General features: G+C 49.6%; 1 protein-coding gene across 1 annotated transcript in view; it reads right to left on the reverse strand.

Annotated features, from left to right (window-relative positions):
• DNAAF5 (dynein axonemal assembly factor 5) overlaps window positions 1-22,539 on the reverse strand; it is a 47,058-nt gene that overhangs the window by 24,182 nt on the left and 337 nt on the right. The window contains exons 2-7 of the mRNA XM_004385974.2: window positions 22,364-22,538; window positions 19,854-20,038; window positions 17,316-17,440; window positions 16,534-16,652; window positions 6,737-6,969; window positions 3,789-4,001 (exon numbers count right to left, since the gene is read on the reverse strand). Coding sequence (XP_004386031.1) covers window positions 3,789-4,001; window positions 6,737-6,969; window positions 16,534-16,652; window positions 17,316-17,440; window positions 19,854-20,038; window positions 22,364-22,538 — 1,050 coding nt within the window. The remainder of the gene's footprint in view (window positions 1-3,788; window positions 4,002-6,736; window positions 6,970-16,533; window positions 16,653-17,315; window positions 17,441-19,853; window positions 20,039-22,363; window position 22,539) is intronic.

Here is a 22,539-nt window from a genome sequence, read left to right on the forward strand (position 1 = left end):
GACGGGAACCACGGAGGTCTGCACTAAACACTCATCCACAGAGACGGGAACCACGGAGGTCTGCACCAAACAACGGGAACCATGGAGGTCTGAACTAAACATTCCTACTGGCTCACAGAGGAGATGGCCCCACATCCCTCAGCCTTACCCTGCCCTAACCCACAGGGACCCCAAACCAAATGGGACCTCTCAGGGCTGACTGAAGGGCGCGGACCTTCCCCAGTGGAGCCAGCCTGTGAGGACTGGGTGTTCCAACTCCTGGGAGAAGTCACGGGTTTGTGTTCTTATTCAGCCGTTAATTTTCCCACAGCCCACTTCTTTTAGGTCTGGGTTCACTGATTTTTGAGGATATGATCTCAGCTAATTTCTCGAAGGACCTATAATATATACTTAAGGAGCCATCATTTTTTCAAATTACAATGAAAAGGAATTTACTTCTAAAAGGTGCGAGCCACTATGAGCCTCTGCTGTGCTGTGTCATTATACGCCCAAACACTGGGACTGACAAAGGAGTGGGTGTCTCTTTCAAGTGAGCATTACCCGGTTGCTACGAATATGCCAACGTTTCTTTGAGGAAATAACGAGACCTTAACATTTCTAGATTCCTCTATAGGTAAATAGAAACTCAAACAGAAATTTTTCAATATCTGCCCCTCCACCACCTCCCCAAACACAAAGAAAAAAAGGCCCAGCAGGAAATGATACTCCATACTTTTTGCTCCTGAAACAATCTGTTATCTGAAATTGCAAAAACTTTAATTCACTAGATCAAGTGCTAGAGACTTTTACGTTTTAGTAACAGCAAAGACACTCCTGAACTACTGTTTTCCTTTAGTTAAACATGAATAACTGAGTTATCCTTATGTTATCAAACAGTTTCTGTATTTCAGTTACCTGTCACTAAACAAACACATTTCAAAGAGGAGGATCGGGTTCCCCTCGGCTAAGCGCCAGGTGCAACACTCGGCTCATGACACCTGGGAAAGTACCTTCCGTGGACAACAAAGGAGCGTTTCAGGTTGGAGCCTCAGCTGAAGACACATCTGCACGAATTTCTGTGTCTTGCTTAATGTATGATTTTCTCAAATCTCAGTTTGTCCTTGGAAGACATTCTTCACCTTCTCTTACAGCTTATTGAGTAACAATTGCAGGAATCATAAACTACTTCCTAAATGGCATTACACAAACACACGTGAGTCACCCTGGACGAGAAGACAGGCACGTTCACCTTGGAAACAGAAACGCCTTTGACCAAGACCTGAACGTGCCCATCTCTTCTTGCCCGAGATGTAAGTCTGTCAACAAAGGAGTACAAGGGCATGTTGGGCTTTTACTCCGATGGTTTCTTGGCCTGGTCGGAGGTCAGAACATGTTTACGCGCTGGAATACTGAAGGGCTGGCTTCAAGGAGAGAAGTCTACAGTGAGCTGATATTGTTGGAAAGTATCCCTATGTTTAAAAGATCATCAAGTAAATTCACAGCTGATAAAACTGGAAGATGAGGAGCCAGACACATAACCTATGATGGATTAGGTGATGAAATCTATCTACAACCAACATTAAGAAATGAAAATTCTGTTTTCCTTGCTATAAAGTTTGTAAGATATCTATTAAACACCTCTCCAAAGTTTCCACTTATATCCTACTAGGAGAAAAAATTGCTTCTGGCTTGCAAATTCATGTGGTGGAATCAAAATCCGTGTCAAAGCTATTTGTAAGTGAAAATGCAGAACTCATGTAGATGCGATGATTAAAAGTCGGTTTTGAAAAGTTGAAAACATCAAGGTCAACGGCCCATCCCCACTCCCTTCCTGAGTGCTCAGACTAGTTCCCACTGTCTGTGTTTCAAACAGACTCCTGAAAACGTGTTACAAACACAACTGCTCACTGCATCCCATGCTCACCTAAAAGTCGGAGACTGGACAAAGCACCGCAAATACACAGGGAAGCAGACTTCCCAGCACCGAGTCTGGGACCTGCGTTCGTAGATGGTCGCTTCACTGTGGTCCAGTCTTATAGCCACAATATGGGCCTTAACATATCAGGCTGGCATCAAAAAGCTGAACACAGAACAACCATAACCAAAACCAAACCCAATCCGTTACTGTGAAGTCAGTTTCAACTCCCTAGGTGGCACAAATGGTTCACGCTCAACTACTAATCTAAAGGTTGGGATTTGAACCTACTCAGTAGTGCCACAGAAGAAAGGCCTAGCAATCTGCTTCCACAAAGATGATAACCAAGAAAACCCCTAAGGAACTTAGCTCCACTCTATAATACACGGAGTCGCCAAGTGGACTACTGGATGACTCAGCAATTCCACTCCTGGGTACGTACTCGAAAGACTTGAAAGCAGGGATGCAAACAGATACTGTACACCATTGTTCACTGCAGCACTTTTCACAATTGCCAAAAGGTGGAAACAACCCAAGTGTGCATCAACAGATGATGGATAAACACAATGTGAAATATACAATGGAGTAGTACTCAGCCATAAAGAGAAATGAAGTCCTGACACATGCCACATGAACCCTGAAGACATTATACTGAGTGAAAGAAGCCAGACACAAAACGACACATATTGTCTGATCCCACTAATATGAAACGTCTACAACAGGCAAAAATCATAGAGGCAGACAGTAGATTCGTGGTTGCCAGGGGCTGGGAGGGGACAGGAGAATGGGAAGTTACTGTTTAAGGGATACAGAGTTTCTGTTTGGGGAGATGAATAACTTTTGGAAATAAACAGTGGTGATGGTTATACAACATGGTGAAAGTAATTAATGTCACTCAATTATACACTTTAAAATGGTTAATATGGCGGAGTTTTTGTTATGTATATTTATATACTTTATATATATACATATTTTGTTATATATATTTCATCACAATAAAATTAGAAACAAACAAACAAAATATCAAGCTGGTGCAATGGCAGTGTCTCTCAGCACACGGAGGGCCCACAGTCCAGCGAATAAACTTACAGGCTTTAAGCTTATCACAACCAAACAAAAACAAAGCAATTATTTTTTTCTTCAACAAAAACAATTATTAATTGTTCCAAGTGATTAAACCTTACCACCTAGATTGTTTCAGCTTCATATTCGATGGATTTACTGCTCAATTTAAAATGAAACACATTTTTCATTGCTAACACAGATTCCAATACCAGTGTCACATCGGCAGGCTGCTTGTTCTAAGCACATTGTTAAGACTGTCAAGTGAAGCAGATGAGGAACAAGATCGCAGCCATGATGTAAAAGGTGCTATCTGCACTAGAAGAGCGTGGGCCGACGTGGGCAGTGGCCTGCCTCACCTGTGGGAGGAGACGGGCCTTGGCCACGACCCTGCTGCTGAACTGTGACCCTGGGGACAGTGCTGAGCTCTTTTAGGCCTGGTTTCACCTGCAGGGTGCAGTTCAAAAGGCTTCTACGATGGAACATTCTAGACCTGCACTCTCATGTGGCTACTGAACAACTGAAATGTGGCTAGTATGACCGCGGAGCTAAATTTTAATTAATTTAAACTTAAAACTTAAATGGTAACCTGGGGAAGGTGGGTCCCACACTTGACAGAGCAGAATGAAGCAGGAAGCACGTGGCCACACAGCAGATGAGCGCGCCTGGCCCACCATCATTGGCTCTCCCATGACAGCTGGCCCAGCAAGGGCAGGTTGCAGTACTGAGACTGATCAGTGATTATCAATCACTCTATAGCAGGGAGAACCCTGTCTCTATCATTTCACCGTCTAACTTCATAGCACTTCTTAAACCCCCTCCCCAGTCTTACGTTCTCAGACGCCTGGCAGACGTGGGCCTGGGCCAGCTCTGTGGCAACGGCCTTCAGGTGGGGCTGCAGGGCTTCTCGAGGACAGCCCCGGAGGACTGAGGCCAGGACCAGGAGGCTGGAGGCCGAGGGTGACTTCTTCAACGGCGACAGGATTAACTTCAGAAACACTTCTGGATTGACAAAGGTTCCAATGAACTCTGCCGACTTTGTGCACTGTGAGAGGAAAGCAGAGATGGCTGAAGCGCTGTTCTCAGAGCTCCAATGGTCCTCCATGGCCCCTGTCCCGTGGCTCAGCCACACTTCTCCCACTTCCCTCTCTACACCTTGCTGCCTGCCTTCCAGGCCTTTCCACCTACCAGGAACAGTCTGCGCTAAAGTTTTCTTGGTATGTGCTCAAAACACTTACGGAAAATACACAAGTCCTCATGCTCTCTCAGAACTTCCATGAGAAGAAAGTTAACAAGACGTCGATGTGTATGGCTGAGCAGGGAGAGCTCGAATGAGGCCATCCCAGCAAGTTTCTCACCTTGCCCCCCTTGTCTGATACCAGAGACCTAAACCTTCTATTAATAAATGGTTAAACACACTTTGGTACCTCCATACCATGGAGCACTACTCAGCAATAAAAAGGAGCAAGCTATTGATGCATGCAACCTGGATAGATCTCTAGGACATTGTGCGGAGTGAAAAGGTCACCCACTGTGTGATTCTGCTGATACAGCATTCTTGCAATGACAAACGTATAGAAATGGAGAACAGTGGTCGCCAGGGTTAGGGATGGTGGGGCAGGGGGAGGTGTTTACTCAGATCACAGCTGCAGTGGCCTTTGGGAATTATGCTTAGAACCACTGTGACTGCGGAGTTTGCTAGCACGACCGTTTTTGTCATTTTTTAGTGAAATACTCTAAAAAATCTAACTGAAGACTCCAAACACCCACATCCTGCACATAATTTCAGAGGGTTCACGTCTGCCCTAACACTCAGCCACGGACCCTAGCGAAGCCCTGTACTCAGTGACCCTGTGTTAGGAATTGTTATGTTGTGTAAACAGAGTAAGTTCTCTGTGGAGCAAATGTCTTGAGCATTAGAAAGTACCCTCTCTCCAAAAATTAGCCTATGTGGCTAAAAGTTTTTAAATTTCCATTAAACACAGTCAATTTAACAGAGCATTTGTTTGATGCTTTTTACCACTTAATCTTCTCATCCTTTGTAAAATCAGACTGGGACCTATAAAATGAAATCACTGTGCAACCTGAACTTTTTCTGTGGGGAAAACCGAAGTTCAAAAGTTTCGTATGAGATGATAATGGTTTATTTAAAAAAAAAAAAAATCTTATAGAAAGAGTGGCTAATCTAAAGTTTATGCCGTATTTCCTAAAAAAAGGGCAGTATACAGCAATTTTAAGTTGGTGGTAGTTTCCGAAAAGCAAAAGCTCATGACCACTGTAAATAATGGGTTTAAAGTGAGTTGTTTTTAAAATATGGACCCGAAACATTTACTTCAAATTAGTAACTGTGACTTAGAAGAGTTAAAAAATAAATCAGTTAGCAAAATTTCAGCACGATAGAATTTAAGATTCAGGATTAAAGGATATTCTAGCCTAAAACCTCAGTGTTCACTGCCAAGTAAGAGTTTTACAGTTACCCTCCAGAGTACCAGACCCAACATGGCACCCAGGACGTATTCCAGGTCAGGTGAGCGTGAGTGTCAGCGTCCTCCGTGCATTATCATAATAACCGTGAGCGTGCCCTGTGCACTATCATGGTAGGTGTGAGTATGAGCATACCCTGTGCATTATCATGGTGGGTGGGTATGAGTGTGCCCCCATGTACTATCACGGTGAGTGTGAGTGTGAGCATGTCCTGTGCCCTATCATGGTGGGTGTGAGCATGAGTGTGCCCTGTGTGCTATCATGGTGGGTGTGAGCAAGTGTGTCTTGTGCACTATCATGGTGAGTGTGAGCGTGAGCGTGCCCCATACACTATCATGGTGAATGTGAGTGTATTCCTGCGCACTATCATGGTGGGTATGAGTGTCTTCTGTGCACTATCATGGTAAGAGTGGGTTTGAGTGTGCCCCATGCACTATCATGGTGAACATGGGTGTGCCCCTCTGTACTACCATGGTGGGTGAGAGTGCCACACGCACTACCATGGCAGGGTGAGTGTGAGTGTGCCCTTCTGCACTATCATTGTGAGACGGAGCAGGACACAGTACCTCAGGTCCACGGGGGGGCCATGCCCTGACCCCCAAAGATCTCCTCACCCTCCTGCAGCCCACCCAGTCGTGTAGGGAACGATGGCGACCACCATCCAGAAGCAGTGTGAGAGTCTGCACAGGAGGGACAGCCTGCCAGCTCGGGGTCTAACTGTCCTAGCTCAGATGAGCCCCTGACCAGAAGGAGAGAAACCGAGGTTCCCCTGCTTCATACACGTGTGCGTGGTGGGAGTGGGAAACGGCATGGAGACGGGGCTGGTCAGGGCCTGGGCACTCAGGCCTGGGCAGGTGATGCTGTAAAAGCACCCTCGGCCACCTCCACACCCCTCGGGTATGGGATAAGCAGAAGAGTGCCTGCTCCCTCCATGCTGAATCTGGGGAGTCGCTCTCTGTCACTCTCAGGAGTGTGGCCCTGGCGACAAGTCGCTGCAATAGCACTGTCTACACAGAAAAGTGACACGGGGACATGACCAGGATCCCCCAGGGAGAAAATGCTATCACTATTTACAAGTATGGAAAACAGATCAGTGGTTGCCGAGGGCTGGGTGTGGGGTTGAATACAAAAAGACCCAAGGGAAATTCTGGGGGTGAGAGAAACATTCCTGGTTTTAACTGGTGCTGATGACGTGACTGCAGGTGTGTGGCAATTCACCTAACCGCACACCTGAAAAGGGTGAATTTACAACACATGAGTCATGCCTCAGTGAATGTGGCTTAAAGCAGGACTCACGCTGCTGACCACGGCGGCCTCCTCGTCGGCACAGGCGTGCTGCAGGGCCCGGAGGACGGGCTCCAGGTGCTGCGTGGCGTGGTCCTCTGCATGCAGCAGCAGCACGGCCAGCAGCTGTGCGGCCTTGACCCTGGTGCCCACCACCCAGTCTGCCAGGTCCCGGCAGAGGCCTGGCAGGATCTTGGAGAGGTTCCTGAAGACGAGCTCCCGGCAGCCCAGACCTGGGCGGCTCTCTGCAAGTCAAAAACAAACAAGCCAACTTAACATTTACAAATAAAACTTCAATGATTTGTATAGAAAGTAGTTTGTTATATACACTTTATTTAAGATACACCTACTGATTTGAGGCCTTAACAATTCAAAACAGCTCTAAAGATAGAGATGAAACCACGAAGTATCATATACACATATGCGTGTATATATATATATATATATATATATATACATGTATATATATATACGCATATACATTTCTTTTTTTATAGCTATGCTGAGGTGTGTCATACAAGCTGCACACATTGAAAACTGGAGGAGTTCCGACATGCGGACACACCTGCAAACCCACCCCCATAACCAAGACCATGAACACATGTCTGTCACCCCCAGAAGGTTCGTGATGCCCCTTTGTAATGCCACCTCCTTCCTGCCCTTCCCCACCCTCACCCCCAGGCAACCACTGAGCTGCTTTCTGCCACCATAGATTAGTCTGCATTTTCTGGAATTTAGTATGAATGGAATTGTACAGAATATGCTCTTTTTGTCTGGCTTCTTTCACTCATCATAATTATCCTGAGCTACATCCATGTGGCATGAATAGTTCATTCCTCTTTATTGCTGAATACTCCTCCGTTGTACAGACGCACTATGGTTTGTTTATCCATTCACCTGTTGATGGACACTTGGGTGGTTTCTAGTTTTTGGCTGCTACAAATAAAGCTGTGATGAACATTTGTGTGTAAGTCTTTGTATGGACATGTGGTTGCATTTCTCTCGGGTAAAGACCCAGGAGTAGAATGGCTGGGTCACATGGTAGTTATGTTTAACTTTTAAGAAACTGCCAAACTGTTTTCCAAAGTGGTTGCATCATTTTATACTTCGGTCCCTCCACGTTCTTGCCAACGCTTGGTAAGGTCAGTCTTTTAAACCGTTCTCGGAGGGTGAAGTGGCATCTCCTTAATGACTGATGACACTGAGCATCTTTTCACGTGCGTGTTTTCAAATCTGTTTTGCCCATTTAAAAATACTGGATTGTTTGTTGCCTTATTATTAGTTTTGAGAGTTCTTTATCCAGTTATTTCGGCATCTTTACTGAGAATCACTCTCCATACCTGAGTGTGTCATTTCTCTATTCAGCGGACCTTCCAGACTAAGACGGCCTGGGAGGAAAGGCCTGGCAATCTACTTCCAAAAATCAGCTGATGAAATCCTATGGATCACGATGGTCTGACCCTCAGTTTATCACGGGGATGGTGCAGAATCAGGCAGTGTTTCGTTCCATGGCGCATGGGGTCACCGTGAGTCAGGGCCGACTCAATGGCAGCGAACAACAATTCTGCTCCACTGGCCTGCGTGTCCACACTTATGCCGTGCCATGCTGTCTTGATTACTGTCGTTTTATAAGTCTTGAAACCAGGCAGTGATGGTCTTTCAACTCCACTCTGCATTTTCAAAGTTTTGGCTACTCTAGGTTCCATGTCTTGCCATATGAATTTTAGAACAAACATGTCAATTTCTACCAAAAAAAAAAAAACAACCTTCTAGGACTTTGATTAAAAGATTTTGATCTTAAATTTTCAAAACTTTAAAGATAGAAATGAAGCCATGTAGTGTCAGAATTTCAAGGGTTTGTTTCAGTAAAAAGAACAGCTTGTACCATAAGACTCCATTTCTAACCTTCATTCCTGTTACTTCTCTATTTTGATGCTATATTAGAGAATTAGTTCCAAATGATTCACATTCTGTTGGCTATTTAAGTGAGCCTGTCATAATTTTGTAAAAAAAAAAAACAACAAATAAACAAAGAAAACACCAAAACAATACTTTTCTTTCTGATGAAACTTCCATTGTAAGAAGTGTGTAAAATAACAGAAACAGATGAAAATAACAGCCAGGGAGAGTCTGTCGACGGCTGGCATAGAACGTTTGTGGGCGTGTGGGTCTGTTGCTGTTGTTGCTGGGTGCTGTTGTGTCAACTCCAACTCATAGTGACCCCATGTTACAGAATAGGGTTTTCTTGGCTGTAATCTCTGCGGAAGCAGATCGCCAGGTCCTTCTCCCATGGAGCTGCTGGGTGGGTTTGAATCGCCACCTTTTGATTAGCAGCTGAGTGCTTAACCGTTGCGCCACCAGAGCTCCTTATGTGGGCTCACACAGGTCTTTTTAAAGTACTGGACCTCACTACTATATGGCTCTGACGCCTGTGTTTCTGCACTTGGTGTAGCAGGTACTTAATGCCCCTGATAACATTCTTCTAGACCAGGGTCAGTGATTCACGGCTCACAGCAAATCTGACCCACTGCCCAGAAGTGCCCACAGAAGTTGGTGATGGAATGAAATCTTCTCCGAGTGTGTGTATCTCAAAGGGGCTGCCACACGAACACACAAACACAGTAAACAGGAGCTGAGGTGTGAACACATGGAACCTTTAAACAAGAGTCATCCTGAATCCAATGTGGGTGTATGGGAAGGACCGCGGACAACGACAAAGACAGATGTTGGTGGTTGGGGAGAAAATGGGGTGGAAAGGCAGCCCAGAACGGCAGTGTGACAAAGATGGGTCCCTGAGAAAAGTCTCCGAGCTACCCCGTCAACAGCCTTGCCTTGGAGGTCCTCCTCAGACACCTCCTGGCAATGGCTCTCTCCCTTCCTAGTCTGCACTCCGAGGCAGTGGCTGCTGGGTGGAGGGCCGCGTGCCTGCGGGCTGGTGAGGTGTCACCAGGCTTGGTTGTCCCACCACACGGCAGTGTCATGGGGGGAACAAAGCCGGGGGAAAGTGCACTCAAGTCCGTGAGCCGGAAAGGGGCCAGTTCTTCAAGGGTGGGGTCCTCAACAAATATTTACTGAAAGCATAAGCACTGTTAGAATCGATCCTAGCCTCCGTGGGATTTTAAAAAACAGCTTTACAAGGTACAATGTACACATCATAAAATTCACCCATTTTAAGTACGAGTTGATGAGTCTTAGTAAGTTTACTCAGCTGTACAGTCACCACCATAAACCAGCTTTAGAACACTCCAATCCCAAAACATCCTCTCACATCTGTTTGTGGTCGCTCCCCACTCCCATGTCCGATACCAGACAGCCACTGCTCTGCCTTCCCTCCCTACAGCTTCGTCTTTCCTCGACATTTCAAGTCGACGGGCTTCTCGCACTTAGCAAAATGGAGCAGAACTTCATTCCTTTCTATTGCTGAGTGGTATTCCGCTGTATGGATATATCACAGTCTGCTTATCCATTCACCTGTTGATGCACACTTGGGTTTCCACGTTTTGGTTATTGTGAATAGCACTGCTATGAACGCGCACGTACAAATTCTTGTGTGGACACATGTTTTCATTTCTTTTGGGTGTATACCTAGGAGGGAAACTGCTGGGTCATGGGGTAACTCTATGTTTAACTTTTTTTAAGAAGTTGTCGATCTGCTTTTCAGAGTGGCTGTACTGTTCTGTCTTTCCATCAGCAAGGGATGAGGGCTCTGGTTTCTCCACATGTAAATTCCTTCCCAGATCTGACTGTTTATTTTTCGATTTATGACACAGAACACTAGGTCAGTGTGCTTTGTCTATTTACCTGCAGTAGTTAAAATAAAAAGGAAGTGGATGAAGTTGGCAGCAAAGGTAAAATGCAAGACGTGCCCGAGGTCTACAGCAATTACAACGTCTGAAGTTCAGAGTCCAAAACTGCCAGGTCAGTTGCCCAGAAAGCTCAGCAATGAGCTATTAATCTTTTCTTTGAAAACATAATCGCAGCACTTTGGCAAGCAAAAGACATGAGAAAACAATTTAAGTGGACAGAGGCAGTGAGAGCAGAAAACAACGGAAGGGGCTCAGCTTTCAGGTGGCATGGCAGAGGACTGCGGTTAGAAGCCTTACTCAACCACAAGCAAAACAGATGCGATGAAATACAAGGCCCCTTTGTTTGCATAACTGAAGCAAAATTAAATAAGACAGCAATGGATGGCAGATTGTCCAACTTTGTTAAAAATCAGCAGTGAAGGCGAGGATGACTGGTAACAAATCCAGTGTCATGTGAAGAAGGGGGGCCTGGGGAGGCGGCTGTGTCAAAGTTCACAGACTCTATAAGGCGCATGCAGAGGGGAGAGGACCGTTCTTTTCTGCCACCAAACAACATTAGAGTGGTGACCTCTCACTTCTGAAGGTCAAGGTTCAAGGTGTCACTCAGAGCGGAGGTGAACCCTCGTCTTCTCCTCCGTGGTGGCTTGTTCCCACACAAAGCCCCACGCGAGCTACATGCGAGGTCTTGGGAAGAACTGCGGGCCCCTCCAGGGATGGTCTCAGCATCAGGATGAACAGCAGGAGAATCCTCTTCACATTTCCACTGGCTGTGGGAACAACGGGCCTGCCCTCTGCTCTGGACATGAGGAAACCATAACTTATCCTTTCACCACTGACAACATTCTCTATTCTCCAGGTGCAAAGACCAGGATGCTTTCGTTCTAAAAATTATTAAGATACAAACCTGGCACACAGTTCAGCTCAGTGCAGCCCCTGCAGGGAAGCAACCACTCCTGATGAGTCCTCTCACAGAGCAGGAGTGTAACCATGGACACTGGTGACACTCCCGTGTGGTGGGACCATCTCCATCACAAACTCAGAGCACTTGTCTGACACTGACCTGCAGCAGGTGCAGCCACGTTGGGGCCGACGAATCATGGGCTCTGCAGCTGAGGGTTCCTGGGCGCTCAGGCTCCTCACTGCACACACAGCAGCACGACACGGTCTGAGACACACACTCAAAGGTACCATCAGGCTGGCTGTACACAGGACCTCGGCCTCTGTCTCTCCCGCCGAGTGCAGGGACCTGAGGACCCTGCTGATGTTGGCCACACAATCGCTTGCACTTCCCCTTCATTTTTTCTGCCACCAAACAATCTCCCTCTAATCCTGATGTGCCCTTCCTGAGGCAGCACGGCAGCACAACAGCTTCACTGCGGGCGGTACAGTGAGTGGTCAGCTGCCCCCACCCCGAATGCTGCAAACGCGCCCCTCAGTCTCCTTGTGGTTGTGGTCGAGAGCGCAGCTTCATCCTGGGGCTCTCCAGAGCCTCCGGCAGAGCTGGTGCAAGCAGCGGGCAGCCTCGGTGAGTGAGCGTGCAGAGGACTGACTTCTGCAGGGTGAGGCTGGGCCTTGGAGCACAGGTGAATGGACTTTCTGCCCACGGTGCTGCTTTTTCAAACACCACTCTTCCTCTGTCTCCAATGTCCAGAAGAAGCCAGTGGTAACAGATGTCATCAGGTCAGAAGCACGGGAACATCAAATCACCTTACTTTTGCACAAAGTTCAATTCAACTACAGGCAGAAAAACAGTCCATCCATTTCTTCATCTGTTTGTCAAACCTGATGGTGGTCTCCCTGTCTCTGTACATTTACAGACTATTAAGGAGGACAGAGGAGAGACTCCAGGAGCTCATGACAGGGACACAGAGCTGGGGGTCACAGGGACTCTGAACGTGCTTAGAACATAAGCCCTCAGTTCATGGAGCTGCTATTGACTCCTGACTGTGGATGAGGCAGCAGCCTTTTTAGCCTCACCTGTAAAGAACAGGTGAGGTATGGCCTGTACCCCTAAATGATGGGAAAGGACCAGCCCCGAATGGGGAGTCACTCCTTTTTAACAGTCACATCTGTTACAGAGTGGGTCACATTCCAAGCAGTCTGCACAATGCACACCTTCCTCCAGCCGGTCTGAGCCCCTCCTCGTTCCTCTGCACATGCGGCACTTCTGACCACCTCTGTTCAGGTCCCGTCTTCCTGGGTATCAGAAGGTGACACCACTGAGCCGAGCTCTCGGGTAGGGAGTGGCGCTGGGAGGGCATCACATAGAAAGCAGCCTATAGGGTTACTTTATAGGGAACTCGACTCATCTCCAAAACAGGTAAAAGAACAAAGAACAAAAGCCAGTTCTGTTCTCCTGTGCAAAAGAGATCTGGCATGTCACAGCCACTCAGTACCACGAAGAAGGCTTCCTGCCTCACTCAGGTGCCACCAGGAAAACAACATTAACAGAGACATGATTTCATAGAAGAAGGGAGCCTGGAGCCCGCTGTCACTGGGTGGGCCTGTGCAGGGGTGCGGGGGACCCGTGGGGTGATCATCAGGCCCACATCAAGCATGAACCTGTGCTTGTACTAGACACCTGTGCACTGTCCAGTGAGTAACCAACTCAAAGATGCTCCAGGAGGCCCTTCCTGGCACGCAGCTGGGTTTACAGTAGAGACAATGTCCAGGGCTGGGGCAGGAAACGCACATGGTGTCTTTAGAGAAGATGACAAACCATGTGTGCGTGGAGTATGTGTCTGTGCTCTAACACCCTGTTTTCTTTGGAAAGGGGAAACTGGACTCTGATCAGACTTCAGGTACAGCGCCTGCAGCTCCTTCCTCGGCAGGTCACTGAATCTGAGCACAGTGGACGTCAGCAGACAGTTCTGCCCACTCTCAGACCCCAGGCCTGCCGTCCCACCTTCACATTCAACAGGAGAAAAACATCATCCACTGGTCTGATGTCTGCAGAGCTAGCTCAGCACCTGGAAGCACTTGTCCCAGGTGCGGGGGACCTGTCTCAGGTGGGGATGTAGCAGTCGAGACAACGTAATCAGCAGCAACATGAGCTCAGAGTGAGGCGTTCCAGGAGGAAGCAGAGCAGGCGGAAGGAGGGAGAAGCCAGCAGGAAGAGCTGGGGTGGGGGCGGGGGAGCATCACATGTCAGGCCGTCTGATGGGAACAAGCTTGGGGAGTTTAAAGGCAACCTAGTCAGAGAAAATATTTTCACACACATATCTGACACTGGATTTGTATCCAGAATAGGCAAAGAATCCTCAAAACTCAATAACAAGAAAACAACCCAATTTAAAACATGTGCAAAAGGCCTAAGCAGACACATAACCTAAGAAGACATATGGACAAGCATATGAAATACGTCCACGAAAAGATGCTCAACATCATTAGCCATGAGGGACTTACAAATTAAAACCACTATGAGATAACCCCATACACCTGTTAGAATGGCTAAAACACAAACCAAAACAAAGAACCCCAACAGCACCAAGTGCTGGCGAGGATGTGGAGCAACAGGAACCCCCATCCATTGCCGGTGGGAATGCAGAATGGTGCGGCCACTGTGGAAGGCAGCCTGGCGGTTTCTTATACAGTTAAATACACATCTACAACATGACCCAGCAATCCCACTCCTAGGTATTATCCAAATGAATAAAAACTATATTCATGCAAAAATCTGCACGCAAATGTTTATATCAGCTTTATCTGTAATCACCAAAACCTAGAAATGACCCTAAATGCCCTCCAACTGGTGAAGGAATAAACAGACTGGAGTGCAATGAAATACTGTTGTTGTTGTAGGCCGTCGAGTTGATTCTGACTTATGGCAAGCCCATGGAACAAAGGAGAACTGCCCCATAGGGATTTCTTGTCTATAATCTTTACAGCTGCAGACAGTCAGGCCTTTTCTTCCATGGTGCTGCTGGGTGGGTTTGAACAGCCAACTTTTTGGTTAGCAGCTGATCGCAAACTGTGTGCATCACGTAGGGACCTTAATGGAATATTACTCATCAATAAAAAGGAGAAAACTCCTGATAACACATAGCAACATGGGTGCGTCTCCAAGGCCCGGTGCTGGGTGAGAGAAGCCAGACTGAATGGCTACCCACTGTATGGACCTGTTCACATGGCCTCTGGAAAAGGCAGATCTATAGGGAGAGGAAAGAGATCAGTGATTGCTGGGGCTGGGGGCATGGGGAGCTGCCACCAGAGAGCAGGAGGGAGTTTTGGGGGGATGGGCATGCTCTGTGCCCTGACTGTGGTGGAGTCACAGGACTGTATGCCTGTCAAAACAAAGCACTGTAACGACACAGGGTGGATTCCACTGGTGTAAATTATATCATAATTAAAGCAGGCAGCCTGCCCTGAGGGGCTGGGTGCTGTGAACTGGACGAGGGGGTGTCACAGACCCCACACGAAGAGGCAGCAGGAGCCGGGGGGTGGGATGGCTGACGAGGAGGTTTTATGGAGCAGACTGGCATACTCTGAGGTTTGAGATACGGTTAAAAAAAAACAAACAAACTGAAAAATTAGGTTTAAAATTCAAACCTGTAGACTAAAAAACAAAGTAATTTCAGGGGAATATGCCAAAAAGCTAAGATATCTAATGCTTATGACACTAACTTTAATTGTAACTCAATTCCAAATTTATTTCGCTCAAGTTGAAAAAAATATTCTGAGCATAACTATATCCTCCAAGTCTCAGAATGCATAACTAATTAGCTTTTCGTAACTATTGGTTAGAAAGATCCCCTCATCCTTTAACTATTTCTAAATCAGTCTGTAACTTGAAGAACTTTTATTTCCCCCCAGCCATGAGAAGGCCTTGAAATGGAGCCTGTCACATGGTCCCCGCATACAGTAGGCACTTAGAAGAGGGCACCTCACGCAGTAGGTGCTCGGAAAAGACCAGTCAGGGCGCACAGAGCTCTTTGCTCCCTCGGTGCTTGCAACGTTCCAAGAGGCACATCTTTCTAACAACTTGGCCGGCTCCCATGCCCCTTTTTCACTTCCCACATGTGGCCGATGCAGGATGACCCCAGGCTTGTTCATGTTGGCAAGATGGCCCTGTGTCCTTATAAACACTTTCCTGCAGACTATGTGCGGGCAGACTGCAGCGAGCTTGTAAAGAGCTGTACTGGTCTGTAAATTCCCACACCTGGGGTTTGACCTGGGTACGTTTGTAACCACCTCATCCTTGTCCGTATGTCTTTCACTATTACTTAATTCTAAGAAAATGCCCTGCAGACAGAGCAGAGTGAAGGAAGATACCCAAAATCCTGAGAGCAAAGAGTTTTTAAACAAACAAGACCTGCGGCGAGTAGCGGGCGCCAGAGGACAGGGCCAGGGTGCCAGGCTGGGTGGTATGCAGTGGTATCACTCTGTCTATGGTTCAAGGAAAAGCGAACCAGCAGACACATGAACACGTGCTCACAGTTTGGCAGGAGTCAGATAACTGGAGAGGACAGGACGCATCCACAGGAGACCCTGCCCATGTGTGGCCATGACTCTGAAACTCGAGCATCTCATATCGTCCGTGACCTTCGTGTTCAGCTCCCTCTGCACAACAAGCACCCTCTTGCTCTCTGGACCACCCCTGTGTGTACACACACGAGCTCAGGAAACCCCACAGCCACAGAGCCCAGGGATTTCAAGGAAGCGCGGTAAGTGCGGACTTCTCTGGGAGCCTCTGCCACTCCAACAGGAACCCATCCAGAAGGAAGTGAGAACCCCAGGCAGGGTGATGGGGGCTCCCAGTGGTGGGAGGACAGAGGTGCCCCACATAGGCATGTTGAGCTGTACATGGCGCTTCCCACCCCTCGGCTTGCGTAGGTTACCACACAGCATGGCTGCAACAGGAGGTGCCTCGCCTGTCACCTGAGGCCGGGGCACCGTGCCCCTCTGGTCCAGGCAGAACCCAGGAGCCAAAGGCCTTCCTTGCAGCTCAAAGGTCTGCTCGTTGTCCTGTCCCCGGGGAAGGCAGCACCAATTCTCAGCACTCACCTTGCAGCGGGTAGTGCGGGGGTGGCGGGGCAGCAAAGTCCAGCTTGTCCTTCAGGTCCTCTTCGTTCTCCTTCTGCCACTGGAGGCCAACCTTCTCCCAGAGGCTGGCGGCCAACTGTCTGTGGCACAACAAGAACAGACACCATGCAGGGTCAGTGTACACCCAAGGAAGCAGTGGAGGGTTCCAGAAAGGTGGTCAGTTCCTACAGACTTAGGGGACCCCGTGTGACCAGTCACCACTGAGCTGGGATATGGCTTTAGGTAAACACACTCCACTGGTGAGAGGGCGGGATGGTCCCCACCCTGACAAGCACCCGAGTTCTGTCAGGCATTTGAGGACTTCACTGACAGTACTAGAAGGAGATGACCTGACTTAACACACGTGCTCAACCACAATACAGAAAGCTGCAGAAGTGTATCTTCACAGTCAGAGATCCCCTGCATACCACAGTCTTATATCAGAACAAGGGACTAGGGTGGATTTCTAAAAGACTCTGAAGCAAAGAGAAATAGCCACTGCTGTGAGTGGCAACTTGGGAAAGCAGGTTCCCTGGTACACAGATGACAAGGAAGGAACCTACTGTCTACAATGTTTCAGGGGAATGGGATTCAGTGAGCCCTGCCCTGGCTGCCCTCCGTGCCTATGTACTCATCTGCCCCCCACGCCTTCACCCATGCCAGCCCACGTCTCCGCCCTGCACCCTAGCCACCCCCCACGCCTGTGCCCCTCACCTGGCCGCCCACCCACATCCTCACCCATACCCCATCCCCTGTGCCCTCACCTGATCTCCGGGAGCTCGTCATCCAGGCTACTCAGCAGCAGTGGGATGAGCTTGTGGAAGAAGGAGTACCGGTCCCGCAGCTCCAGCAGCCAGGCTCCTACCACGGAGGTCACCGCCTGCCGCACCTGCGTCAGAGAAAGTGAGAAGGGTTCAGACATGAAGAAGCATGAGGGCCACACTGAGCTCCGGGCCCCAGGTTCCACACTCAGCTCCCAGGCCAGGCTCTAGGGCCTCCCGGCAGCCCTGCTGGTCCCTGACACTGCAATGTCTCCAGCTCAAGCTCATGCCCTGGCTCTGGGCTGACCCTGGTGTCCAGAGTGGGAACCCACAGTTGCTGTTCCAAGTGATACAAAGTCTTCTCTATGACAATTCCTGGTCAGGCAGGGAGTATTTCCCCATGGCTATTGAGACAAGCTGTGGCCAGCTAGTAGGAAATGCCCATATCTAGGGCACAATGCAAAGGCTGCTGGTCCTGGAGCCATAGGCCCTTCCAGGCAATCACAGGGCACCACTCAGTGCTGCTGCTGCTGCTGCCTGAAGAGGGGGCTCCACCTGCTCCCCACATGAGGGGAATCTGAAGAGACAGGTCTCCACCTGCCCCCGTACCAGAAGGGTAATAAGCAGCTTAAAAACACACCTAGGTCTTGGGTTGAGCCCCCCAAGAGCAAAGCCTGAGATGAAATGCAGGTGTTGCCCCAGCCCCCAGCCCTCCTCTGTCCTGGCCGCTCAGCCACACCTGCCCTCAGCTGACTGGTGGCACATGGTCCCACTGCGGTTCAAGGACAGCCCTCGGCCAGGCTCTCTTGACTGTGCTCCCCAGAGCTTCCATGGCCATGTGAACCAGATACCGAGATGCTCAGCCATGGGGCCTCAGAAGAGGAACTCGATAATCACTCCACCTATGACACAGGCACTGTGCCTCCCAGCCTTCCCCATCTGTCTAACTGTTCCCTGAAGGTTTCTCCCGACAAGAACAGATTAGCAAAGTCGTGCACAGTGAGGTGCCTGAAGCGCAGGATACAGCAAGCAGGAGGGTGCTCCTGTCTGATCAGGTGCTCAGTGACAGCAACACTCTCGAAGTGGTGGTGAGTCAGCAGCCTGGGCAGCACAGGCAATGCGTCCAGCTCCTGCTTCATACCAGACTCCGCCTCCCTTGCTTTCCCTCACTTTCTCGTGTGAGACTGAGCCAGCGGGGCCTGAACTTGGGGCTGAACTGCATCAGCCCCATAGCACCTGCCTATTCAACAGCCACAGACACCGAGACACCTCAGACACCGCAACTGCTCTCTAGTCCTGGCCATCGGTGCGCCTGAGGGACACAGCATCTCACCCTACACCCCATCCCACAGAGCCCCCGGTGCAGGCCCACCCCCCATCTATCTTGCCCCTGTACCCCATTCCACGGAGCCCCTGATGCAGGACTGCCCCCCACCCTAGCCTGCACTGAAGCCATCTCTGCACTCTCTGCCTTCCTCAGGTGGAGTTGGGTGGGGGGGCTTCATCACTTCCCAGGCCCTCTCCTCTCCACCTTCTGTGTGACTGGAACCAGCCTCTAGCCTTTTTAGTCTGTGCGCACATGCTAACAGAGCCAGACCGTGTGTGAGTCACGTAGGCTCAATGTCATGGTGTGCAAACTCTGGGCACAGCACTGTGCAGGAGAGAACATTCTCGCAGTCAGCCAGCCCCATGGCACAGTTGCTCGTGTGTGAGGTTTTGGGGAGGAATCAAGGAGATCATACCCGGAAAGGAAATGGGAGGCTGGCACACAAGAGTGGGAGTTCTCTGACTGCGCCAGCGTGATGTCCAAGTTGCTGGGGCAAGGGCTCCTGGTAACCACTCTGGATGACCACTGCGGCCCCTCAGCTGATTGGGAGCATTTGGCCCCACCTTTCTGTCTGTGTTTTCTCCCTGAGTGAAGAGTGTGCCCCTGGGAAGCCTCCAGCCTGCTCCTCTGTAATCCCAGTTTTATGAAGTTTTAATAAGCAAGCCAATCTTGGCCTCAGATTTAAGACACACCTCCCAGCCATAGTTTGCTAGTAAGAAAGCCAGTATTCTGGCCTCGATCTCTTTCTCTCCCTCAAACTCCAACAAAACAAGTTATCCCCAACAAGCCGACCTAGTCCTGCCCTTCTATCCAGTCTGGTCCACCATCCACTATGGCTTTTAAATAACATCTGCTTTGGTGGCTGGCATATTAGAGATGCTTCTGCAGATAACTGGTATAAACGTTTTAGAGTTTTCTTCCAAGATGCAATGATTACACCAATAACCCTTTCCCACATGCCTCCGAATTAAGCAAACAAATAGGTGGGAATGATTCAGCACCCCCCTCCCCCACCCCAGTTTCTCTAAGATGCTGAACAAGAGCATCTTGTGAGGGAGCAGGATGGAAGGATGCTGGGGCTTCAGGTGACACCTTGCAAAGAGAGAGCATGGGTTACAGACACATGCACTGCCTGAAGGACAGACCAACTGTCCAGGAGGGCGGGTTACAGATGCTTGCAGCTGCCTGATGGCAGGGAACAGACTACCCATTACCTGTGGGACGTCGTCAAACAGCCGCTGAGCCAGGTGAGAGAGCACGTCGTCTACAGACTTCCCGTTCCCAAACTGGATCACTGTGCCCGTGGCCTCAATGACAGCCACACGGACCTTCCAGTGCTGGTGGGCGATGGTCTGCATCAGTGGGCCCACCAGGGACTCAGACTGCATGTGGAAGTGCTCTGTGGGGAGGGGGGAAGGTGGTTATAGGGCTTCTCCCTCTGCCCAGCAGCACCAAGGCCAGACTCCCACTGCATGTGGAAGTAGTTTCGGGGGATGGGGGGAAGGGGAGGCAGTTACAGGGCTTCTTCCTGTGCCTGGCCCTGGCCCTGTTCCTTGGCATCGAGGATGGGCAAGCCATGCAGCTCCTGGCCGGTCTGTGCACAGCAAGGCCCCAAATTCCTTCCCTACCCCCACCCAAGGCCCAGGTTGCAGGAATGGGCACGTGACTGAGGCCTGCCAATCAGAGTTTTGCACTCCGACCATGGAGAGGCTCAGGCATCGGCATGTGACCCTATGGCATCTGGACCACTCAGAGGCTTTTGGGGATCACTGGGGAAAGCTGGGGGCTCCACTCCACTTAAACTGAAAACGGAGGTGTGAAGAAGGCCTGCAGGGGCTGACAGCTTCCGTTGGGCACCTGCGTGGGGCAGTGACAAAAGGAAGGACACCAAGAGCCCAGAGCACACCGTGCAAGTGCCCAAATCCAGCCATGCCTGAAGCTGATCAAGCCAGAATGCCTTCAGGGTGCTGACGCAGCCCCACTTTAGGTAAAATCACACCATTTCACATTTAAGAGGTCCTAACAGAAAGTTGGGGCCAGAAGAGCCTTCAGGGTAGCCAGGCAAAGCCTCCTGTTTTGAGTCCTGCCCTCAGTTCTGCCACTGACTGGGATTGGGAGTGGTTATTTCAAAAATTCTTTGGGCAAGTTATGTGAGCTCTCAGACCCTCAGACAATAGATAGCTACCACCCAGTGTGACAAGAACTGTGATGGGAATCCACCTCACAAGCGGGGGGAAGGACGGAGGGGATGTGCTGGAGATGCTTCAAGCAGAGGAAAAACCTTTCACACAGGAAGTAATCAGTGTGGCCATGCTGAGCACCTACTTTGTGGCAGGCACACCCCGTCCTTCGGGGCTCACAACCTAGAGGGAACAGCTCACACAAAGGCTGGGAGGCCCTGGAGGAAGGAGAAGCAGCTGATGCACAGACAGCAGGGAGACTGGTGGTTGAGGGTCGATGAGAAACGCATCAAATGTTTATTATTTCCAGTGGCTACCGCCAGCTCAAACCTTTCCCCCAGGCTACTAGAATTTTAGACTGCCAATCTGAAATCTCAAACTTTACGTAACCAAACTGAAAGTCTGGATATTCCCCTAAATCCACTTCTTTCCCCGTCTTCCTGTCCACCCAAAACCTTCTTCTTCTCCCTCACCCTTCATTCAACTCAACAGGAAATCCTGTCAGTTCTACCTTCAAAATATTCCTAACCTGTCCACTTTTCATTTCTATTAGCAGACAGGTCTCCCACTCCAAAAGCCCAAGCCAACACCATCTAAAACATGGACTAATAATTGACTCCAAATGGCTTCCCCATTTCCTCTTTGCCACGGCTATAATCTACTCATCACACAACTGCCAGTGACCTTTTAAAAACACAATCCGAGTCTCTCAGAACCCTTCCATGGGTCCCCACTGCACTAGACATTAAACCAAATCCTTACCGTGTCATCCGACTGTGCACCCTCCAGCCCCAGCCCACCTGTCCCTCATGTCTTCCACTCTAGGTACCTGGACCTCCTTTTTCTTCCTGAAACCTGCCAAACGTTTTCATCAAGGCTAGCTCCGTCCCATCCACCAATATTCAGCTTGAACGTTCCCTCCTAAAGTAAACCTTCCGGACACCACTAAGTGGGCTCCTCCTATCACTCCATATCCCAGCCTGAGACAGCCCGAAGAGGGAGTAAGATCCTGCAGAGCCTTTCCAACCACTCCAGGGGCTTCACTGTGGGGAAATGGCCACTTAGGAACAGGGAGTGTCTTGATCAGAGTTGATGACTCCAGCTATTACTTGGAGAGTGGGTTAAACGGAAGCCCAATTAAGAAAACAGTGGTTCAAGCAAAGGAGAGAAGACAGGTGGCCTCCAGTACAGAAACGAGAACGAATAGAGAAAGGATGGCGTTTCTCAAAGAGGGTTCCCTTAACCGCCTGCATTAAAATCGCCCGGGGACGGGGACAGCTAACATAAGGCACCCATCCCAGACCTACTGAAAAAAATTTTCTGGGGCGAATCCAGGAATTTGCATTTTAAACATGCACTCCATGTTATTTTTTAGAAGCACGGGATGGAAAAGAGCAGAGGCTGCAGGGATCCAGGAGTAAACCACCCGTTCAGGGCCACAGCTGAGGCCTTCGTAGGCAAGTGTGCTGGAAGCTGTTGCGCCCCCGAAACACCGCGCAACCCCCTCACACCCGGCTTCTGAGGACGCTCGGCGAGCGCGTTACCTGGCGTCGCGCGCGCCAGGGCGGCGGCGCACGCGCAGCTCTCGCGGCGCACAGCGGCGAAGGGGTCGAGCAGCGTACAGCGTAGCACGCGCAGCGCGTCGTCGAGGTAAGGAGCGAGCGCAGCGCCGCCCAGTCTCACAGCCAGGCCGAGCAGCTGCACGAGCGCCAAGCGCAGC

The sequence above is a fragment of the Trichechus manatus genome, unplaced genomic scaffold, assembly GCF_000243295.1.
Source record: "Trichechus manatus latirostris isolate Lorelei unplaced genomic scaffold, TriManLat1.0 scaffold00151, whole genome shotgun sequence".
NCBI lineage: Eukaryota > Metazoa > Chordata > Mammalia > Sirenia > Trichechidae > Trichechus > Trichechus manatus.